The following is a 24637-nucleotide window of genomic DNA, read 5'->3' as shown; positions in this document are numbered from 1 at the left end:
AAGAAAACTTCAAAGGAAAAGCTGGAGAATGAGATGCCCACAGACAGCTTTGAAAAGCTCTGACAAATTCTGGGACGGGGGTCTAGAAGATGATAGTGCATGTGCAGGCTCTGCACAAGCTCATAAAAGATCTGCTAAGACTGTAAGCTCTGACCACTGGCTGACCCTGAGGCTCTGGGCAAGCATGAAATGAAGGTTAAAGCAAAATCGTGAACTGCCTAGCTGAGTGTTGAAGGCAGGCCCCAACACATACAAAGCCCCTCAGCAAAGGCTGGAAGCTTTGCCGGTTCTAGGCACTCAAGGAAATTTCTGTCTAATCATCAGCTGACCACTAGCTAACCAAGCAGAGACTTCAGTGGACACACATGACAAAGAATACAGACTTGAAAGAACTGAAAATCACTAAGCAAACAACAACAGAAATGAACTGGCACAGCAATAAACCCCAAGGAGGGGTAGAATCTGATTTCCAAACCTTCTCTGTTGTATTATTAAAATGTCTAACTTTCAACCAAAAATTACAAGATATGTAAAAAAACAAGAAAGCACAGCCCCAAGAGGAAAAAAAATAAAGCAGACAACATCGTAGACAAAAACGTAAGTCAGCAATCTAAAGTATGTTCAAATAACTAAAGGAAATGAGAACACTGCCTCACCAAACAGAGAATATCACATACACACACACACACACACATATATATATATTAAAGAAACAGATTAAATTTGGAGTTGAAAAATACAATAACTGAAATATTCACTAGAGGGATTCAGCAGATTTGAGTAAAGGGAAGATATATACATAATGGAATTCTCTAAAGGCAAAGTGAAAGAAAAAGAGGCATTTTACTTGAAGAAAATCTGAACAGATCTATACCAAATATAGAGATAAAAATCAGTTAAAAAAAAAATCAAAACATATCTTACAAAAATAAAACCAAACCAAAAATTCAGGACCATATGACTTCACTGGTGAATTCTACCAAATGTTTACAGAACTAACACTGATCCTTTACAAACTTTTCTAAAACATAAAAGAAGATGGAACACTACACAATTCATTCTATGAGGCCTTTATTACTCTGATACCAAAATCAGACGCAGAGATAATACAAGAAAAACAGACCAAATTTAAATTAAGCTCTTTTGCTTGCTAAATTTGGAGCTCAGATGGCTATTTTTAAAACTACTCCCAAGAGGAACTTAAAAGCTGAGCTGAAGCTTAAAAAAAAAGGCAATTATACCTAAACTACAGTGTACCCGATTGAGCCTGGCAGTGTAAGTAAATTTTCCTCTAATTCTCCCTATTCCTCTGCCTTTGATGGACTCTGGAAAGTTATTCCACAGCAAAAGGAAATGCTTCAAACTCTAGTCACATCCTCTAAAAGTTTAACTCCCATGACCCAAACAAAAGGACCAGTGAGGCCCATCACATGATGAAAGCAGGTACAACTTATATCCTCAATCTTCTTTCCTTTTTTAGACACGGACCCAGACTTAGTTCATTCTTTCAAAGTCCACTCCTTCTGGACTAACAAGGCAGCAAAAGACAACATGACCACCACTGGCCTGTGCAGAATCATAGCAGCCAGGCCCCACACCAGAGATTCTGAATTAGTAGAAACAGAGTTAAAGCTTAGGAATCTGTATTTTAAAAATGACCTTTCAAGGTTTCTAGTGATCGGTCAAGTTTGGGAAGCTCTGATCCAACAAAAACTGGTATCACAGACAGATCTCCATTTATGGCTTCCTATGGCCAACTGTTTCTTACTAGAGTAAGTAAAACCAGCTAATGTCTCTGTCTCAATTTTCTGGCTACAAAATTTCCTGGGAGTTATGATTCAACCCACAGCACAGGATCAACTGAACTGTGCATAATAATGACCCTCTTAAAAGGAACCTGGTACTTGCTACATGTATACATTTAGGACACATTAATGTCAATTACTCTCATGACAACAGAATCAAAGATCTATCCATATTATATTATGGGGCTTCCCTGGTGGTTCAGTGGTTGAGAATCTGCCTGCCAATGCAGGGACACCAGTTTAATTCCTGGTCCAGGAAGATCCTACATGCCTAGGGGCACCAAAAGCCTATGTGCCAAAGCTACTGAAGCCCACACACCCTAAAGCCTATGCTACACAAGAAGAGAAGCTACTGCAATAAGAAGACCTCACACTGCAACTAGAGTAGCCCCCACTCTCCACCACTGCAACTAGAGTAGCCCCCACTCGCCACAACTAGAAAAAGCCCATGCACAACAACGAAGACCAGTGCAGCCTAAATACACACATAAATTTTAAAAATAAAATCTAGGCACTGGACTAATACCACCGTTGATTTTTGCCTCTTAAAAAAAAAACTGTATTATCTACAACTCCTGCCCCACAACCCAAACTTACAGAACCCACAAGGGTGTCAGTATACAAAAGCTTCAATTATACAAAAGCCCTGGTCTGTTTTACTACTTTTCACTTTCCAGAAAGAATCTGACCTCCTGAATAAAGAAATTCTTTTAGCTCTTCTGCCTGCTGCAAGAACCCCATGGCAGGGATCTTCAAAGTTGTGGGCCTCAGCACAACTGTTGAGGAGGTCCTTACCCAATTGTTGTTAGAAGAATTTAAAAGGAGATGAACTACAATTCAGACAAACTGATGGTCATTACATTTTAATCACTGAACAAACAACCGGGGGCCTACTAAACACATGGCGACTTCCTATTCCTCAAGAGGACTAAAAAAGGTGTAAATCTCATCCATTTCCTCAACAAACTGGCTGAGAGGCAAAACAAACTTTTTAAAACTGTCTGTGTGACAGTTACTTTGGAAAACATATCAGTATTATCCCTAACAGCCATGAAGTGGAAACATGATCATCAGCTCATGAATAGATAAATAAAATGTGGTATAGCCATACAATGGAATATTGTTCAACAATAAAAAGAAAATACTAATGCATGCTACAGTTTGGATAAACCAAGCTAAGTGAAAGAAGCCAGTCACAAAGGACCACACCTTGTATCGATTTCATTTATACAGAATGTCCAGAACTGACAAATCCACAGACAGAAAGTAGACTGATGGGTACCTAGAGCTGAGGAGATGGCAGGGAAACAACTTGGTACTGACGGGTACCAAATTTCTTTCTTTTTTAAAACAATACTTGTTCATTTATTTGGCTTTGATGGGTCTTAGTTGCAGCACACAGGATCTTTTAATCATAGCATGTGGGATCTAGTTCCCTGAACAGGGATTGAACCTGGGCTCCCTGCACTGGGAGTTTAGAGTTTCAGTCACTGGACCACCAGGGAAGTCCCCTAGGTTTCTTTTTGGAGTGACGAAAATGCTGCAAAATTGATTTTGGTTATGCTGTAAAATTGATTCTCTATGAACGACGAAAAACCACTAGACTGTACATTTTAAAGTAGTGAGCTATATGGCATGTGAACTGTATCTCAATAAAGTCATTATTTAAAAAAAACTTTATGGCATTATTTACTAAAGCTTAACATATGTGTTCCCTATGACCCACAAATTCCACTGCTAAATGTATACTTGATGGAAACGTATATATACATTTACCAAAAGACAAGTACTAGAATACTCACAGAAGCACTGATTGCAATAGCAAGTGAGAAACAACTAAAAATTCACCAATAACAGAATATGTAACCACAAAACAGAATAGTACATAACAATAAGAATGAACCAACTACTGCTACATGCAACCACATGGATGAATTTCACTAACATTATGTGGGGCAAAAGAAGCCAGACACAAGAGTAAACAATGTATGATCTCATTTAAATACAGTTCAAAACCCAACAAAAATCAACTGTGGTGTTAGAAATCAGGACGCTGGTTACCAGCACGTTGTAGGGAATGAATAAGGATGTAAGGGAATATAAGGGGGTTTCTCTTAATGCTTTTTATAATCCGAGCACCAGTTACATAGGTATTCTCACTTGATCATTTATACAACTGTATACTTAAATAACTGACACATTTTCCTGGATCTTGTATTTCAACAGAGAATTTATGTAAAGAGACATAAGAGGTGTGTCTACAACCATAACAAACACCAACAAACAAACCAAATGTGTAAAATAGCACAAGTTCTGGAAGGCAGAGTCTATGACTCTTACACTGTGTACTCCACTGTTCTGAATCTAAGGGTGCCCAAGAAAAAGAGTCATTGAGTGAACACCCCTCCCTCTGTCTCAGTTCTAGGATGGACGGCACTCTCTGAACAGAAAGGAACAATTCAGGGCCACTCACCTGGGCCTTCTCTCTCTTTGCTCTGATCAGTGTGTCCTGATAATGCTGGGCCACTTCTGCGAGGACCCCCTCGAGTTTAGCTGCAGGAATCTGCAAGGCCTGCAGGGTCTTCTGGGCATCACCTTCATCCAGGGCTTCATTAATTACACCAATGGCTAAAATCCCTACACCGGGATGGACAGAAGGTTATTTTTTTTAATTAAGAAACCGCATAAACAAATCAGTCTTTAAACAAGCTAAGTGACCATCAAGCCTCTACCCAAGTCTGCTGCTGCTGCTGCTGCTGCGTCACTTCAGTCGTGTCCGACTCTGCGTGACCCCATAGACAGAAGCCCACCAGGGTCCCCCGTCCCCGGGATTCTCCAGGCAAGAACACTGGAGTGGGTTGCCATTTCCTTCTCCAATGTGTGAAAGTGAAAAGTGAAAGTGAAGTCACTCAGTCGTGTCCGACCCTTAGTGACCCCACGGACTGCAGCCTACCAGGCTCCTCCATCCATGGGATTTTCTAGGCAAGAGTACTGGAGTGGCTCGCCATTGCCTTCTCCGCTACCCAAGTCTACCATGGGTTAAACTACAATTTGCCATCCAAAATGTTAAGCAGCATTTAAATTTTTTCCTTTAAATGTAGTGGGTTGTTTTTATCTAAGTAAATTCCCTTATATCTATTTTCCTCTTGAAATCTCAAGTCTTTTTGTTTTTAATTGGTCTAACTGAAGACTAATGAGGACTGTGACGAAACTAGCGTCACAGGACAGCTTTCAAGTGTACTCCAACGGTGATCAAAGCTATTCTTGACCCACAAAAAGTCTAGGGTTCAAGGGAATCTTTTTTTTTTAAACTTTTTACTTTGGATTAGGTATAGCTGATTAACAATGCTGTGACAGTTTCAGGTGAACAGCGAAGAGACTCTGCCATACATATACATGTGTCCATTCTTCCCCAAACTCGCCTCTAATCCAGGCTGCCCCATAACACTGAGCAGAGTTCCCTATGCTATACAGTAGGTCCTTGTTGGTTATCCATTTTAAATATAGCAGTCTGCACATGTCAATCCCAAACTCAAGCATTCAAGGGAATCTTAAAAATCACCTAGTTCAACATTTTTATAGAAAAAAATAAAAGGATGAGGTTTATATATCTCTTTAAGATCACAGAGCAAACAAGTGGCAGATGAAAAATCAAAGTTCAGGGCCTCCTTCTCCAAGGCAAGGCTCTTCCCACTAAATCACTGATTATTTCTCACAGGAAACACTAAATAAAACTAGGAATGTTCACTCCTTAAGTATCTCAGCCAGCTGGACTACTCTTTTCTAATTTTTATTTTTTGGCACACCACATGGCATACGGGACCTTCGTTCCCCAACCAGGGATCGCATCCACACCCCCAACAGTGGAAGTGCATAGTCTTAACCACTGGACCACCAGAGAAGTCCCTGCACTGCTTCTGTAATGACTCCACCATATAATAAAATATTTGGCTGGTCTTTGTCTCTGGTTCCTGGAAAGTGAAAGTTGCTCAGTCGTGTCTTGACTCCATGCGACCCCCTGGGCTGTGGCCCACCAGGCTCCTCTGTCCATGGGATTTTCCTGGCAAGAATACTGGAGTGGGAAGCCATTCCCTTCTCAGGGGATCTTTCCAACCCAGGGACCAAACCCGGGTCTCCTGCACTGCAGGCAGATTCTTTACCATATTTCCCAAGTGATAGGAGTATCTTTGATGTTCATGGCAGGCCCGTAGGATCAACACCTGAGTTTATGCCAAACAGGTGACTCCTGTTGGGCCCCTAGAAACTTCTGGGGTAGGGGCTGGTCATGCTGGAAAGACCAACCATGTGATCAGAAGGTTGGGGTTTTGAGTCTTACTATCTCTGAACATCAGCTTGGCTATTCCAGACACAAAAAGCAGACTGGAAATTGAACTCAATTACTTGGCCACTACTTTGCCCAGTAATTTAATCAATCAGAAGTAATGAAGCCCCAGTAAAGCCTCTGGATAGAAAAAGCTCAGGTGACACACATCCCGGCCTATGACACACATCGATGGGCTGGAAAGGGCAACATATCCTGGGGACACAGAAGTTTTGAATTTGGGGCCCTTCCAGTCATCACCCCATTGATTTCTTTTGACTGGTCCTGATTTGTACTCTACATAAAACTCTTTTTGTACTCTTGTACAATAAAACTCAATTTGTACTCTTTACAATACTTTGGCCACCTGATGTAACAAGCTGACTCATTAGAAAAGACCCTGATGCTGGCAAAGATTGAAGTTAGGAGGAAAAGGGGACGACAGAGGACAAGATGGTAGGATGGCATCACTGACTCTATGGACATGAGTTTGAGCAAACTCCAGGAGATGGTGAAGGACAGGGAAGCCTGGCATGCTGCAGTCCATGAGATTGCAGAGTCGGACACGACGGAGTGACTGAACAACAACAGTGATAAAACTATAACCACAAGTATAGTGGCTTCCTGAGTTCAGTAAGTCAGTCTAGTCAATTACTGAAACTGAGGGGGTGGGGGGACCCCTGAATATATTTTCCGAAGTGCGGTGACCCGGGAACACCAGGTTCAAAGCTGGTGTCTGAAGTGAGAGACCTCTCAGGGAGGACAATTTGTGCAATATGATCTAGCTCCAGGGAGTGTCAGAACCTGTAATGACAGCATTTAAAAGCAAGAGATCACATTCAATTCACCTCCTGAAAAACCTTAGTTCTCTTTACATACTTCTCCAATTAAAGCAGTGGCCTGGTGTTTTTAAAACAATAGACAATCATAGCTTTCTGAGATAGTTAAATGGACAAGCTTATTTTTTTTCAGTTTCCAAAAACCCCCTGGGGTAGTGTTCCTGGGAGGGTGGAATAACACTATGTGTGACTGTGACATGATCTGGGGGGAGGAAGCAGATCACTCACTCTCATGTTCCTCCTGCACCACCAGGTTCACATGGTCCACAGAAGCTTGGATGTCATTCCACGTGATGAATTCATTGTTCTCTGCACGGGCCTCAGCTTTCAGCTTCATCAGCTCATCCAGATACCTGTTAATGGGAAACTAGACATTGTGACGGTGTAAAAGGTATAAAAAAAAAAAGATTATGTTCTGGAGATAAGGGAGAAAAACAAATATACAATGAAGGACTAGCAGACTGCCTAATCCAAGGATCAATCTCAGTATCTCTGATGGTGGGGACAAGCAGGTATTCAGTTCAGTTCAGTTCAATTCAGTCGCTCAGTCGTGTCCGACTCTTTGCGACCCCATGAATCACAGCACGCCAAGCCTCCCTGTCCATCACCAACTCCTGGAGTTCACCCAAACTCATGTCCACAGAGTTGGTGATGCCATCCAGCCATTTCATTCTCTGTCGTCCCTGTCTCCTCCTACCCCCAATCCCTCCCAGCATCAGACTCTTTTCCAGTGAGTCAACTCATTGCATGAGGTGGCCAAAGTATTGCAGTTTCAGCTTCAGCATCAGTCCTTCCAATGAACACCCAGGATTGATCTCCTTTAGAATGGACTGGTTGGATCTCCTTGCAGTCCAAGGGACTCTCAAGAGTCTTCTCCAGCACCACAGTTCAAAAGCATCAATTCTTCGGCGATCGGCTTTCTTCACAGTCCAACTCTCACATCCATACATGATCACGGGAAAAACCATAGCCTTGACTAGACGGACCTTGGTTGGCAAAGTAATGTCTCTGCTTTTTAATATGCTATCTAGGTTGGTCATAACTTTCCTTCCAAGGAGTAAGCGTCTTTTAATTTCATGGCTGCAATCAGCATCCGCAGTGATAAAGCAGGTATTACACGCCTCTTAATATGAGAAAATGTGAAACACACGTCACCAAAAATATTTCACTGAATCTTGACAAGCCTTTAGACCTGATTTACAATTTACAGGAATAAAACAAATATTAGGAAGCAACCAAAACTGAAGATGGGACATTTTAGAGGACAATTGGCTCCAACTCTTTAACAAGTCAGCACTAAAAAGAAAGGGACAATGCTAGATTAAAAAATATCAAAGTGGGGGCGGGGTGTGAGGTGGAAGGAGGTTCAGGAGGAAGGGGACGTGTGTATACCTATGGCTGATGCATGGTGATGTACGCTGAAAACCAACACAACAAAGCAATTATCCTTTAATTAAAAATAAATAAACTTTTAAATAAAATAAATAAAAGATACCAAAGGGACACAATATGGATTGCATTCTGGTTTGAATAACCAGCTAAAAAGAACAAACAGTTTGGGAACAAGAGAAGAAGTATGAAAACAGACTAGGTTTAGAAAATATTCAAGAAGTACTATTGACGTGACAAGGTATAAGGGTGTTATTTTGACTACATGACAAATATCCTCATTGCTTTAAATAAGCATATTTATAATAAATTTAGGAGTGGAATGCTATAGTATCTGTAATTTACTACAAATCCTTCAGCATAATAAAATGAATTGAAATACAGGGCCGGGGGGGCACCAAAAGACAAAGGAAGTCACGATTCCTGCAGAGAAAATAAGAGTGTTGGCTCACAGAAGACAGAGGTTAGGGTCAGGGGCACCCACCTCTGGCAGTTTTCCTCTTCGATGTTTGTAAGGCCTGTCACTGAACTGCTCAGCTGTTTCCACACTGTGTTCATGTCTCCAGATTCCAGTGCCCTGTTGATTAGGGCCACCGATGACAGCATCTCCACCGCAACAGAGAGCTCAGGGTGTGTGAGGCTATGCTAGACAGAGGGAGAGGGGGAAGACCCAGGGAGGTCAGACATTTACTAAAACCACAAGGGGTCTAAGATTCTGGTTAAAAAAAAAAAAAAGGTTCTGCCTAACTACACCCAGAATTGGGTATCAAATTCATGTCCACTCTTGTTTTGCCCACAAACAGCACGGATTTGGTGAACTCACCTCGGGACTCTGTTGCTGCAGGGTGGCCAGCTCCTTCTGATAAAGATCGGCGGCAAACGGGTACACCTGGGGTAGCTGGGCTTCAGGGTTCATCAGTTCCAGGACAGTCTTCTCAGCCACACCCTTCTGGATTGCAGTGTTGATTGCTGCCACTGCCTCCAACCCTGGGTAGAGAACTTGAGGTCAGAAAAGCCACTGGCTCCCAGAGCCCCAAGGGGGCGCAGACGCCAGTTTTCACAGGAGAAAATCATATTCTGCAGCTGAACCATTAGTTGTGATGTTTGAAGTGGAACTTCCACCTTCAGACAGTAGTCTTCTTAGTCTGAGGATGAACTCGATGGTATGTGAGCCGCATCTCAGTAAACCTGTTTTCTTTCCCCTTCTCTTCTCCTCACCCCTGTTTCCTTTCCACTCCAACTCCTCCTGCCTGCCACCACTACACTCTACCTAATACATCCCTCCCCTACAACAAGGAGAGCCTGTTGTAAAGTTGTTGCTGTTGTCATCGTTCAGACACTAAGTTGTTTCTGACTCTTTGCGATCCTATGGACTGAAGCCCACCAGGCTCCTCTGTCCATGGGATTCTCCAGGCAAGAGTGCTGGAGTGTGTTGCCATTTCTTTCTCCAGGAGATATTCCTGACCCAGGGATCAAATCCACATCTCCTACATTGACAGGCAGATTCTTTACCACTGAGCCACCTGGGAAGTCCTAACCAACCACGTAAGCACGTGCTTAGAGCCAAAGTGAACCTACATGGACTCTGGTTCTACTTTTAAAACTGGAGGACTCCTCCTGCCACCAAAGGTACCTGGTAGTTGACTGTAGCTAATAGGCTTAGGGTGGGTTGAGGAGTGACAGAATCTACTCTTAAGCCCCTCTATGACACAAAGGCACTCTCCTCCCCTACTCAGTATCTCAGGGGACACATAGTTGAGGGGACTCTTACTTCTCTGATATTGCTGGGCGGCAGTGTTTGCGGCATCCACTCCAGACTGTAGCTCCTCCTTCTGCAGGGGCTCAGCCTGACCACCCTGAGAAAAGCAGAGAACATTCAGTTAAATATGACTCTTGCCTGCATGTCCAGACCTCACAGTTTTTACATCTCAACAACAGTCATTAGGGACACTGAGCCACAGACCTAAGAGACAGCTTCGGGCTGCAAGCAGCTGAAGCAGCAGCCGGAACTGGAGGCAAACACCCTTGTCAAATCTGGGGGAGAGTGGCTTTCCAGATACTAGCACTCTTAAAAGAATAGTTTGCAAACAGCATCGAAATGTTCCAAGATAAAATCTTTATAGAAGCATTAGCACATTAATGTTGCTTTCTCTGGCCAATAATGAGAATTTATAAAATGTATACTGGTCCTTATTTAGCAAAAACAAATCCCCTTGTATTTGTTCTAAAAAATAAAACCCCATAGAGTACAATCCCACATAGTCTGCTCTTACTGCAGTATTAAATGCTTTCCCAGTGTTAGCCAGAGGAAACTCATGAGGTATGGTTTTTTTAAAAAGTGAAAATTCCTGAAGTAAGAATATAAAATTTCAGGTTCTCCCCAATGGCTTTTGTTGTTGTTCAGTCACTGAGTCGTGTCCAACTCTTTTGCAACCCCATGGACTATAGCCCACCAAGCTCCTCTGTCCATGGGATTTCCCAGGCAAGAATACCAGAGTGGGTAGCCATTTCCTTCTCCAGGGGATTTTCCCAACCCAGAGATTGAACGTGCATCACCTGAATTGGCAGGTGGATACTTTACCACTGAGCCACCCAGGAAGTCCTCTGCCCAACAGTTTCAAGTTGGGGATTTAATGGACTTCAAGTGAAGGGGTGGTGAGATTCAGAGGGTGGGCGAAGCTATTTAAGAGGGGATTTACAACTCTACAAGCAAAAGAGAGCTGAAGACAATGTGCACTTTACCTGAGGATATTAAACAGCTTAATTCACATGCAGGAGAAACAGTTATATTAGCGGGGGGCGGGTGTCGGGGGGGAAGGCCCCACAGATATCTTTACACAACAGCATGAGATTGCAATGGATGGAAGTCAAGCCTTACAGGTGCCACTCAAGATGCTGTTACCTGTCTCTTCTGCTGTCTGTCACTCAGGAGCTGCTTGAGGTACCAGTCACTATTCTGCTGCTGCAGCCCTCGCAGGCCCAGTGCGGGTGACTGCAGGACCTTGAACAAGGCTGGTGCAGATCCCTGCTCCAAAGCCAGGTCTATATTTGTTAATGCAGCAAGCACTGAGGAGGGAGAAAAAGGCAAACGCTTAAGACAAAACTATGTTAACATCATAGCCGGGAATATTTTTCCTTTCCAAAAACCTGTCTCAGTTCAGACTGGGGAAATATAATTAGATAGCCTTTCCTGTGGCGCATCACAGAGGCATTAGGCTTTGAGGGTGGAAAGAAACAAAGTGAAGTCGCTCAGTCGTGTCTGACTCTTTGCGACCCCATGGACTGTAGCCTACCAGGCTCCTCCATCCATGAGATTTTCCAGGCAAGAATACTGGAGTGGGTTATCATTTCCTTCTCCAGGAGATCTTCACGACCCAGGGTTTGAACCCGGGTCTCCCGCATTGTAGGTAGACGCTTTACCATCTGAGCCACCAGGGAAGTCTCCAAAGTCTCCAAGTTCAGAGGTTCCCAGGGTGTTCAGAATTAACGGATTCCTAGACCACACCCCAGGCCTACTTACAAACTTCTAGATGTAGACAGTTCGGCACCAATAAGGGCAGCAATTTAAGAGGCACCAATAATACATGCCTGCATTCCTGCTAAAATGCCAAGTCTTTATCCAGACTAAACTACTACACAGGAGAAAGTGTCTCCCACTGCAATTTACTACATCTCTGGATGATTCTATTTAAAAAAAAAAAATTGTTAAAGCTTATACACTGGAGTTGATACTTGAGTACCTCCAACCCCTCTTCCCTGTAACAGTCTACTCCCGACTAAAGAGCCTTAGTTCCTTCAAATATTTCTTATATAGCATCATTCTGAATCCCTCCATCATCCTGGCATCTCCTGAAGGTATTCTGCCCCTAAGCAGTGCCGAGACATTGAGGCTGGTCTGACCGTGTGGAGCAGAAAGGGCTCTCCACACTGCCTCAACATTCTCTACTTCTAGTCACAGAACCTGACATCACACAAGGTCATAAACACATTATCAACAGTAAAAATGCAGATTTCCCTTCATCTGAAAATGATAATAAAGGTACGTTCCTCCTAAGATTCCTCATGAGATTAAATGAAATCATACATGTGAAAGTACTGTGCATATTATAAAATAAATAAGGTATTAAGTTGAAAGTCAAAATAATACATTTTCTAATTTCAGAAATGACAGCCCCTGGAAAACTGTAATTATTATTTTCAGCTTCCCTATTTTTAGAAGAAAAAATAGGGTTCTCCTTCCCGTGCCCCACCCAGGAACGAACATCTAATCTTATCACCAAAGTAGCAAAACAAATCAATAATAAAATACTAAAACTCAAAATATTGGGGGCATAGCAGTAGTTATCAGTTTTTCATTTGTTAAAAAAAAACAACCAACAACAAAAAAGAAAATTAATGTGAGGTGTCCTAAAGAAAACAGTCCAAGAAAAAACAAAGTCTCAAACCAGAACTAATAAACGACACCAAGAGGTAAAAGAATAAAAGGCTAGATTCCTAAGGCTGTTCCCTTCTTCCCAACCTGACCTCCAAGATCTGGCTCACTGATCACCAGGCAGAAGAGGTGAGCAGCTCTCTGAATCACGGCTGCAGCTCTACGTGGCCACTAGCCCACTAACCAAGCATTTTCCCACCACAAGGACCATGCACCTGCTGTAAACACAGTCAGGAGCAAAACAAACAGGTTGTCTCTATCCTCAGGGAGCTTCTGTAGTAGTGGGGGACTGAAAATAAAAGCAACTCAGGCTGGTAACAACCAGGCTTCCTCTAGAGATGTAACACAGAGTCTCAGATGATCCATCTGCAAAGGCATCTAGTCATTTATGCTTTTACTGGAAATGTAATCTTACTATGTACATAAATATGTAAATATTTAAGTGGATATTTACTAATACTTATACTATAAAGTTTAGAACAGGGGTTCCCAACCTCCAGGATCTAATATCTGAGGTGGAGCTGATGTAATGACAACAGAAATAAAGTGTACAAGAAATATAAAGCGCCTGAATCACCCTAAAGCCATTCCCCATCCCCACCCCCATCACCCTGGTTCGTGGAAAAATTACCTTCCATAAAACTAGTCCTTGGTGCCAAAAAGGTTGGGGACCACTGGTCCAGAACATTATTCACATACTTTCTCCCACTATGCTTTAATTATCTAATTTTCCTTATCCTACTTAATACAAAAATAAGAACTCTTTCTCATTTTTAACAATTTGGCGTGCAGCTTTCTTCTGGGGCAGCATAATGGCTTCACTGCTCGTTCTCAAGCCCTAGGGAAAGAATCTTATCTATAATTACATTAAGATAATTCTTGGGACCCAAAGTCCCTCTGTCTTCCAACTTTCCCTTGTCTCTGATTTTCCCTACTGTTAGGAAAAGACTGTCCCTCTATTGAGAATTCTGCCTTATCCTCACCTCCTTATCTACCCTAAGAACCCCAGTGAAGGGTCAAGTACAAACCTTGAGGAAAAGTCATCATTCTTTTCTTTACTCTATGACTGTATTTCACACGTCTCTGATTGCCTTGAAATTGCTCACTGAATTGTTCTAGCCAAGTTGCCCTGAAATTATGCATTTGCCTACCTTCCTCACTGAAACATATCTGAGGGAATTTTTACTATTTTGCTCCTTTGACCACGGAAGAACAATATGTATGGAACGCTTTCAAAATACACACATATGTTTCTTTCCTTATGAGTTTATAACTGACTCTAACATAATCAGCCAGGTATAGCAATAAAGGCCCCAAACAACATAGTAGAGAAAAGTCCCTTAGTAAATAAAGGAGTATTTTATGCAGTGTATGCAGCAGGAAACGTGCTGGACTTTCTTCTGCAGACAGAACTAAGTGCAAGGACATTCTGGTTTATACTTGCTAACTAAAGCAGTATTCACACAGATACAGCACAACCAATCACCCATACGTGAACAGAACTACAGCTCTGTTCGGAAAGCTATTATCCTAAATGAACCAGAACGGAACAGAACACACAGACTCCTGGTCAGGATTTAGAACTCTACCATAAGGAGTTGGTAAAAATCTATAAATTTTCACCAGTTATTTAGAGCATTAGTACAAGTGAGAAATTAGGATCTCCAAAGAACAGAGAGGACCCTGATGACTATTACTACTATTATTATTATCTTCATCAAAATAAGATAAGGTCAAGTCTGGTTGAATTAAACAAGGTTTTTTTTAGTTCTTTCGGTGACTCTAACCCTATGCTAGGAATTATGAAGATTTAAAAAGAAGCAGAATTCATAAGTAAACTCAAGTTTAAGTCTATATAGATGTAAAAAACAAAAAACAAGCACTTTAAGACAATAGAGAATTAAATACAAAATTGTGTGGTTAAGCAGAAAGATGCTGTCGGAGATGTGAAAGGCAAGTATATTGTGAGCTAGGATACGCGCTGAGGTGAGAACTGAGCTGAATCTTGAATGATGGGTATAATTTGGATGAAGTAAGAGATGAGGCGTGAGGGCATTACAGTGCGGCAGTTACATGATTAACAACAGTAATGATAATATTATTGAGTGCTTACTAAATATGAGCCAATTAACATATATTATCTCATCACGCGTATAATGATTCTATGCCACAGGTGCCCAATTCCCACAGTGATTAATACAGGGCAAGAGATCAAATCCCAGGCCTGAACAACTCCAGAGCCACTCTTCATGAGTCATAACATGAACACAATGAGCGTGGGAGGTGATTAGGCACGTGAGTTTCTACAGAGAGTTGCATGCATCGAACAGTGCATGAAGAGCTCCACGAGCCCAGCGAACAGCGTTTTGTCTGGCAAGTAATAAGAAACCGATGCAGGTTCTTTTGCAGAAGAGAGACTAAATTAATTCAAGAAATTAATTTTTCAGAAGTGTGTAACACATACACAAAAATCAAGATGAACAGGACAACCTCATTCCTGTTTAAATATATGTTTGGAAGGATATGTTAAAAATACCGGGCATGGTTATTCTCAGGAGTCTAATTTTTTATTTGTGGCTCATTTCTGGATAACTCGTGTTACTCTTTAAAAGAAAAACAAAACTATTATTACTTTAAAAACAGAAAAACAATATCCCTCTTCAGATGTAAGTGTCTAACACAGGGTGAAAAGAGTGAAACTGCAGCCAAACACTCCAGTCTGTGAGTTACAACAGAAGGGGCGGGGGGCGTGCTGCCTGAGGACAATGGCGGCCCAGAGAAGACACGTGAACACAAGAGACGGCAACTAGGCAACAGCTCCTAGGCAAACCCACAGACGTCTGATAGAAACTTAAACCGTGAACAGGTCCATAGGCACATTATTCAGTAACATTCCTTTAGGGGCCTGACAGGGGCCCATACTTACAGTTGACTTTATTTATGTTGCCTTGAATTTCAGCTTGAGTGAGCAGTTCCTCATAAACGTCCCTTTCTCTCTCAGAGCTTTCTGTCTGAAGATGAATAAAAGGTGTAGTTAAATTAGCTGAGGCCTCTAGGAAGACCACAGAAATACATGTGTGTTCCTCCCCCACCACGACAGAGTCAAGAGCAAGGAAGGGTGTAGCTTAAAATCCTTAATAAAGAACAAAGCAGAATGCTACATGATTGTAACCAAAAACATAAAAAGGAGATCCACTCGTAAATAACAAGCTCAAGGGGTTCTTCCAGAATCAGGCAGAAGGAGACACTGGTGAACCCTGCCCTGCTTCTTGGAGCCTGAATCCTTGTCTCAGACTAGATCTCAGAGCCTCTCACAGGTTTGCACACAATTCAAGAAAAAAGGAGATGTCAAAATAGAATCTAACACTGAAAGACTACATATTGGTAACTTCATTTATATAAAATTTCAAAAAAGATAAGCTAAAGTGATAGAAAATAGACCTGGAGTTGCCAGGGTCAGGGGTCGACAAAGGCAGGCAGGAGAGGTTGATTTCGAAAGGGAGATATGGGAACTTTGTGGGTGGTGGTCCATATCTGTATACACTGGTCAAAACTCATCAAACTGTACATTTTACATGGTTGGGTTTTATTATACGTCAATTAATATCTCAATAAAACTGATCTTTAAAATGGAGTCATATTAAATAATGAAAGACTGTAAATCAGTTGTGAAAAGTGAAAGTCGCTCAGTTGTGTTTGACTCTTTGTGACACCCATGGACTATACTAAGTCCATGGAATTCTCCAGGCCAGAATACTGGAGTGGGTAGCCCTTCCCTTCTCCAGGGGATCTTCCCAACCCAGCAATCGAACCCAGGTCTCCAACATTGCAGGCAGATTCTTTACCAGGTGGGCCACCAGGGAAGCCTGAGAATACTGGAGTGGGTAGCCTGTCCCTTCTCCAGCAGATCTTCCCGATGCAGGAATCAAACTGGGGTCTCCTGCACTGCAGGCAGATTCTTTACCAGCTGAGCTACCATGGAAGCCTATAGATCAATTAAAAAGAGCAAATGTTCCACTTTTACCCTGTTTTTAGCATTTGCCATTTTGTCCTGTTTGGCCTGGTAAAGTACATCCTGGTAGGTAGAGGCCAAGCATTCTTCAAGATTCACAAGCATGGCATTGGGATTTTTCAAAGCTGTGAAGGTGTCAGCTGGAATTCTGTGGTCAATAGCTTCATTAATGGCAATAACAGCCGCATGTACTAAAAAAAGGAATTCAAAACACAGAACACTGAGGTTATATAAAGTAAAGGATGCACATTACACATTCAAACACGGCAATCCCCCAGCACAGACAGAGGCTGCTCTTCATAGACAGAGGGGTTAGAGGAAACCCCAGATCTTGTGAGCCCTGTCTTATCCCTAACACACAAAGTCACAGCTCTGCCTATAATCCATATCTGAAATGCCCAATCTGGAATCTTATGGGGAAAACATTCAGTAAGGGACTTTGCAGGGAGCATCTGAGCATTTGTTATGGAAATGTTCACCCTTAATTATCATGTAAACACCATTAGAAGATAAGAAACTAAAAAAGGCATTGAAATGTAGAATTTGCTTTCTAGTGCTTTTATTTTAATCAAAATTATTTTATTTTTTCTCACTTATTTTCAAATAAGAGCATAGACAACTGTATAGCAGTGTTTGAAACTATATCTACTGACCTAAAAAAGTGTTAGTCGCTCAGTCATGTCTGACTCTTTGCAACTCCATGGACAGCAGCCCACCAGGCTCTTCTGTCCATGGGGATTCTCCAGGCAAGAATACTGGAGAGGGTTGCCATTCCCTTCTCCAGGGGATCTTCCTGACCCAGGGATCGAACTGGGATCTCCTGCATTGCAAGCAGACTCTCTCTTTACTGTCTGAGCGACTAGACACTTGCTGGCAAAATTCCTCATGTCCAAGACCACCATTACAGTATTAATCATTGAAAGCACAAGCAACAACTCCACTTGAACCCACAAAATCACTCTTCTTACATGCGGCTTCATCCACTGACAGCTCATTAGCCAGAATACCCCCAATCTTGCTAAAGGCAGGCATCTGAATCCCATACTTCTCCAGTTCAATCTTCATGTTGTTGATTTCTTCTTCTACAGGAAAGAATTAAGACCCAAAGGTAAGCACCTTTTCAGAACTTAGAAGGAAACAGATTCCTTAACCACAAAATGTACTGGATAAAATCATATCTAACTCTTAGGGTTGTTATAAGGATTTAAATAAGGTAATATTAACACATGGAAAGCACTTAACCTGATATCTGGTATATAACATGCATTCAATAGACACAGGAACTATTATTAATACTATCAAGAGCATCAGAAATAACCATAACATGAGAATGGCTCTACAGACAATAGTTCTCCCAAACTGCTACTAATGGCATTTCCTCTAATGAACTTATGAATGGAGCAGCTTTAAAGGGACCTCGAACAAGAAGTGAATCACAAGCCAATTATCTTAGTCTTTATAATCCAAGTCACTAGCTACTACTAAACAATTTTGTGTCTAAGGCCAGAAGCCAAATGATAAAGAAAACAACAGGTTAAGGTTTGGCTCTTGCCCCAAGTCTGGGGAACAACTTCCCTAGAAGAAAAAATATCATAGATAAAAGATTTATTACCAATTTTTAAAACTCCAAGGCCTATAAAATAATCACCAGTTCAAAAAGATTTGAGTCTTATTTTACCCTTCACCAATATTCCCCGTCCTTTTTCTCCCCAAGCCCCCATCTCTTCAAGGATTTGACTACAGCAAATATACACAGAAACACCCACCCAAATAAAGTTTTAAAATTAGTAAATTGTCATCTTTGTATCATCTCACCACCCCCTCTTCGTTTGCCTACAAATGGTGCTCACTGGAAGGGAAAGGGAAAGACTGTCATAAAGTTTTTCTCACTGTACGTGAACATTTAATATTAGATGTTAATATTCTTTCTAATTTACATATAAGAAAACAGAGACTTCTCAACCACACCCATGTCATAACTAAGAGAACAGAGCCTGAAATCCCAAGTTTCGTGCTCCTTCCACCACACCAGGAGAAGCAGGTTCCTTGTGCATTTTTTTTAATCTCTGCTGGAACAGTGTTTTTAAAGCCCCACATCTTTTTAAGATTGGTACAGTTGACTCTCCAGGCTATTTCCACATAAATCAAGCACTTCCTGCCAAGTCTGGAACTTCTTACCTGTGAAGTCAACCTTTCCGTACAGGTCTTGAATTTGAGGAGCCAGGCCTAGTTTGAACAGGTACAAACTAGAAGACATAATACGCAAAAGAGTCAGGACTCCCAGCTGGACATTCTGCTGCTCTAAAGTCAAAGGGGAAAACCAGCATAAAGAACATAAGAAGCATTCCGAACACGGAGAGTCCCAGGACTCTGCCATATTACACTCAGCAGTTATGATACTTTATCTCAGAGCCTTCTTTTCGTTTTATATAACAAGGAGGTCCTTAAAAGTCACATAATGTAATGCAAAAAGCACTGGGCTGGGAATCAGGAGACACAAGTTTAAGTCCTAGCTCCAGGACAAATCCAATAAGCAATCAGACGTTAATATAAATGTTAATATAACAAATATAAGTGAAGTCTCTTCACTTCTGTTTAATTTCCAGTGATCAGTAAGTTTTAAGTAAAAGCACGTTTTAGAAAAGTCTCATGAAAATGACTCAGATAGCAAATCTTACTTAAGCTAAATTCATATTACTGGTGAAAAAGTTTACTTCAGGTACTTTAGAGTTTTACATAAAGTATATATCATAAATCTTTCATCTTTAAACAAAAATCTCCTAGACTCTAAGCCCCATGAAGTCAGGGTCAATAAAAGTCTTGTTTACCAGTGCCTACCCAGAGCCTGACATATATTAATAAATAACAATAATTCCACAGATGGATTGACGTCTATAAATATGAATCAGATTAACCAGAGGCTAAGGCTCTACCAGCTCAGAATAAATTAGAAGAGATCAGAAAACCACTCCACAGGGATTAACATGAGCAAGACATTGACAGCCTAGTAATAAGAGAGGAAATAAAAAATATCTAAGAAACAAACCACAGAAACTCAACAGAGTAGCCTACAGCATTTGCAGATAACCTCTACATCTCAATGTTATCTAAATACAAATATGTACCATGTACACTGCATTCACAAAGCTGATCAGCATCCAAACTGTATAAGATAAACCCAAATGCATAATCTTAAAAAAATCAAGTATTCTGAAAACACATTAGAATATATACATCCACAGTAACCAATCATTTTCTCAGGTAAGTACAAATACAAATGATATGTAGACAATTATGGGCTTTACTTTAGAATAAAATGCTCAAGATGAAAATAAAGTTCCTCTCTCCAAAGATTTTATATTATTCAATACAGTTTCCAAAGTCAAAGAGCCAATAACTTTCTGGACGTGTAATATGCTTCTTCATGTACTTTCCCTGCACAGTATGTTCCATCTGCATTCTAAATTAGTAAAAATATTTTTCTCCAGAAACTTCTTCCTCTTTTATTTCTACTGTAGAACAAGAAAGTGGTTGCCACACTTCAACAAAAGCTTCAGCATGTTATTTTCACAGCCCCAACAAGAGTGACCTCCTAATGTCTTCAGTGATAATCAAAGGCGTCACAATGCTATCACCAGTTGCTGTAAAAAGCAGAGAAGGGAAGCTGAAAGCAGATGGGCATCATCTTGCTTTTATCTCATTTTAGTTATTAGGAATATTTTAAGGACATGCTGGAACTATAAATGGAATCATAATGGCCTCTTGGGTCCTCTTACCCAGCCTCGAAAGCACTTAACCTCACAGCTAAAACTTAACAATAAACATCACTTTCAGTTTTTGTTCCTGGCCTCCTGTGCTTGCTTTCACAAATAAGCTATCAGCTACCTATCACAATCAGCCTGTAATTGAGTTCAGATTTCTTTTCTTTTTCTTTCCTATTTAAGTTATACTCTATAGCAATGAGGAGAAGAAGCTTGTGTCAGCTTATCTGGATTCTGATTATCATCAATGACTGTGAAAGTGAAAGAAAGTGAAAGTGAAGTCACTCAATTGTGTCCACTCTTTGCGACCCCTATGGACTGTAGCCCACCAGGCTCCTCCATCCACGGAATTTTCTAAGCAAGAGTACTAGAGTGGGTTGCCATTTCCTTCTCCAGGGGATCTTCCCAACCCAGGGATCGAACCCGGGTCTCCCACATTGCAGGCAAACACTTTACCATCTGAGCCACCAGGGAATACAAATCAATGACTGTAGAGTAACCTATGAAAGAAATCACTATGCTAATCTCAAAGATCACTAACAAATGCTCTTAAACACAGCAGCTGATGAGGAAACAGAATCTAGTACAGGCCCACAACCCTTACCTAAATTCTCTGGGCCAAATATTAATTTAGGATTTCTCAAAAAAGTTGTACAGTGTATGCAGCATTATAAAACACCCCCAACAAGTCTTGGGGAAGTACCCCTAATCAAATACATTACCTTTTCTGTAGAGAAACATCTGAATAATCACATTAAGTAGATATACATTCTAAGTAATCTCAATTAATACTGATCAGATCTTGCCAACAAATGAGTTTGAACTGAACCAAAACTCACAGAGTTTTTAGCATGTTTTTTTGAATTTAAGACAAAGGATTAGGGCCAATTTAACCCCAAAGTGAATCCTTAAAAAGATAAAGCATGTAGGTAGGGAATGGAAAGGAAGTATACAAATACATCTGGAATCATGGAGAAGTTGGGTCTTATCTGAGAGTGGAGTGTAACCTACAAGAGTAATTTAGTCTGACTGAAGTACAGTGACTATCTCAGGAATAACACCAGTCAAGACTTGGTGGGGGTGGGGGTCGGGGTAGGGGACAGATGGCAGGAAGGGGGAAAACAAGGAGATAATGCTTCTTTATCACTGTTGATCCAAAAGGGAAACAGTGCCTCACCCAAAACAGCTAGATGAAGTGAGGGAGCTGCCTTGAACACTGTCCTGTGAGGGTAAACAAGAGCCTCAAGCACTCAGAAATACTTCCTACATATTATCAACAGTGGCCAACCCACCCCTCAGGAAAAACATTGTAAGGGAGGAAAGAAATTGTAAATCACCAACCAGGACACACTGTTGTATATGTACTTTCTAAACACGAACTGCCTATTGAAGAGAAGTAGAGAGCAATAGCAGGCTTCCTCCCTTTCTCATTCTGATTCCACCATGAGAAAGGCACACTTAGTTCTTCAATCTCTCTTCAGGGGATGTGAGGGCCTGGGACCCAGCTTACATGGCAGAGAGTCGGAGCTGCAGACCTAGCAGAGAGGAACTCTGCCAGCTTAGCTTCTTTGCCTGCCAACTTCAGATATCCATGGTGGGTACTGCCTTCACAAGATTATCAACATCGACAGACCTCGTGGAACACCGAGCCAACCACAACAGTTAAAATTAATCTGATTTTAGCTCAGACATATACATCTGAAATGGCTACATTCTGAAAATTCTGATTTATCACCAATTCCTAAACAATGTTTTTAAATCTTCATTGTACCATTGTTTGTCCAACATTATGCTATGTACCTTTGAGAGAAAAAAAAGTAAGGCATGACTTCTGTCACTAAGATGCTAATAAATATAATAGGGAAAAAAAGATATGAAACAAGGAATATATAACTAAAGTGAAAGTGAAGTCGCTCAGTCGTGTCCGACTCTTAGCGACCCCATGGACTGCAGCCTACCAGGCTCCTCCGTCCATGGGATTTTCCAGGCACAAGTACTGGAGTGGGTTGCCATTGCCTTATCCTTCTGAATATATAACTAAACGCACACACAAAACAAATAAAATCCAGAGGCTTAGAAAAACATAAAAGCTGTCATTATTGGAGAAACTTCAGCAAGAAAGTGAGAACTGAACTGAAACTTGACTGGATAAGCAGAGACAAACATGAAGAGCCCTTTGATAAAAACAAAGTACCATTTCCTTTTCCACTGACAGGGCACGAATTATCCCCTTGGGCTGGAGAAAGGAAGGGAGATTGGTTATAACGTATAATTTGGACACACACATTTATTGTGGTTAGGCATCTAAGTACTAACAACACAAAGATAAAGAACAAAGGAAATACTTCTGGCCCCTAAGGAGTCCACAAGATAAGCCAAGCACAAACAGTAACCAGAGGACAATGTAACAAGTAAGATAAGTGGAGTGAGAGGTATGTTACAAAATGCTAAAGGAGCACAAAGACGGTAGGCAGCTAATTCTGCTTCAGAAGGAAAATGTAAGAGAAGATACTTACGGCAGCATTCTGAGGTGGCACCAGGGGAAGAGCATAGGTTCAACCAGGGAGAAAAGGGCATTTCAGGCAGAGGAAACAGCAGAACCAAAGGCATGAGATACTAGAGCACGGATACACAGGAAGGAATGGCTAGAGGTGCCACTACAAAGGAATCATCAAAGCATTTTATGGAGTGTCTGGTAAGATGAAGGCTGTTTTGGAAAGATAGCTCTGAGTGCAGCATAGCACATGGACCAGAAGGTAGAGAGCCTAGGGAGGGAACCTCTGAGGGGGTTAACGCATCCATCAGTCCACACAAGAGGTCTACAGGCCCTCAATTACATTTTCTCTTTTACAGGTTTCACGCTGATTTCAGTGATACCCAGGGTCTGGCACACATTTGATCAAGAAACTGGAGACAGCAAGCTTCTTGTACAACAACATTATACATACATTCATGTATATAATTAACATTTATCAGGTGCATATACAGGATGCTACATAAAAAGAACAGCCCAAGCAAAAAGAAAAGAAAATCTCATACTCAGTGATCCTTGTTATACTCACCCACTTGTATCACCTTCTGGTTTAGTTCTATGGCTATCCAGTAAATCTGAGCCACTTTGAAATACTAGACTACCAGCATCTACTCCCCTCCCATCCCCCCCATCTCCAGACAGATCACCTGCTCCCTCTAATTTATTACTGTGTTCCTTCTAAGGGCTGAGGACCTGAAATTAAGTCATCTTCTAAATTTACTATGAAACTGAGAAAAAAATTATACCTTGTTTCAATTCCTATTTATTATATTTGCATTGTCATAAAAATTATTTAAGTAACAAATGACTTGTCAAGGTCCTAGATAACTAGACAAATAATCAACCAACCATTTGATAATTGCTGGTACTATGTCACCAATCAGTATCAAGACATAGAGTATTATGTTCAGAAAGACTCACAAACTTAGAGAAGAACTTATGGTTGCCGAGGTGGAAAGACGGGGGGAAGGTATAGCTCGGGAGTTTGGGAAGGACATGTACACACTGCTACATTTAAAATGGGTAACCAACAAGGACCTACTGTATATATAGCACATGGAACTCTGCTCAATGTTATGTGGTGGCTTGGATGGGAAGAAGGTTTGAGGGAGAATGGAAACATGTATATGTATGGCTGAGACCCTTCGATGTCCACCTAAAACTATGACAACATTGTTAATTGGCTATACTCCAATACTGAATAAAGAGTTTAAAAAAAAAGACAGTGTATTTTGTAATTCAGTTTATCAGGCTGAAACAAAATAGTAAACAACAAGCTTTCAAATATATATAGTTTTTTATAATTTTAAGAGATTTTAATTTAAAAGAGAGGAGCTATATCTCAAATGCAATGCATAGTTCAGACAGATATGGCTGACATAATAATGTTACATTAATTTCAGGTGTATAACATGATATGATCACCATAGTAAGTCTAGTTAACTTCCATCACCACACGTAATTACAATTTTTTTTCTTGTAATGAGAACTTTTAAGATCTACTCTCTTAGCCACTTTTAAATACATAATACAGTATTATTAACT

At 41.0% G+C, this 24637-nt stretch overlaps 1 protein-coding gene across 2 annotated transcripts in view; it reads right to left on the bottom strand.

Annotated features, from left to right (window-relative positions):
* IQGAP1 (IQ motif containing GTPase activating protein 1) overlaps positions 1–24637 on the bottom strand; it is a 136786-nt gene that overhangs the window by 35144 nt on the left and 77005 nt on the right. For both annotated transcript variants that reach the window (XM_088829607.1, XM_055417868.2), the window contains 10 exons: positions 18977–19044; positions 17767–17880; positions 16811–16989; positions 15713–15797; positions 11257–11420; positions 10126–10210; positions 9178–9341; positions 8839–8999; positions 7194–7318; positions 4279–4442 (listed from right to left, as the gene is read on the bottom strand). In XM_088829607.1, the coding sequence (XP_088685733.1) occupies positions 4279–4442; positions 7194–7318; positions 8839–8999; positions 9178–9341; positions 10126–10210; positions 11257–11420; positions 15713–15797; positions 16811–16989; positions 17767–17880; positions 18977–19044 (1309 nt within the window). The remainder of the gene's footprint in view (positions 1–4278; positions 4443–7193; positions 7319–8838; positions 9000–9177; positions 9342–10125; positions 10211–11256; positions 11421–15712; positions 15798–16810; positions 16990–17766; positions 17881–18976; positions 19045–24637) is intronic.

The sequence above is a fragment of the Moschus berezovskii genome, chromosome 21 (assembly GCF_049115385.1).
Source record: "Moschus berezovskii isolate FMDL1 chromosome 21, NW_MosBer_1.0, whole genome shotgun sequence".
Lineage (NCBI taxonomy): Eukaryota > Metazoa > Chordata > Mammalia > Artiodactyla > Moschidae > Moschus > Moschus berezovskii.
Note: the sequence above shows the minus strand (reverse complement) of the source record. Positions and strands in the feature narration are given on the sequence as shown.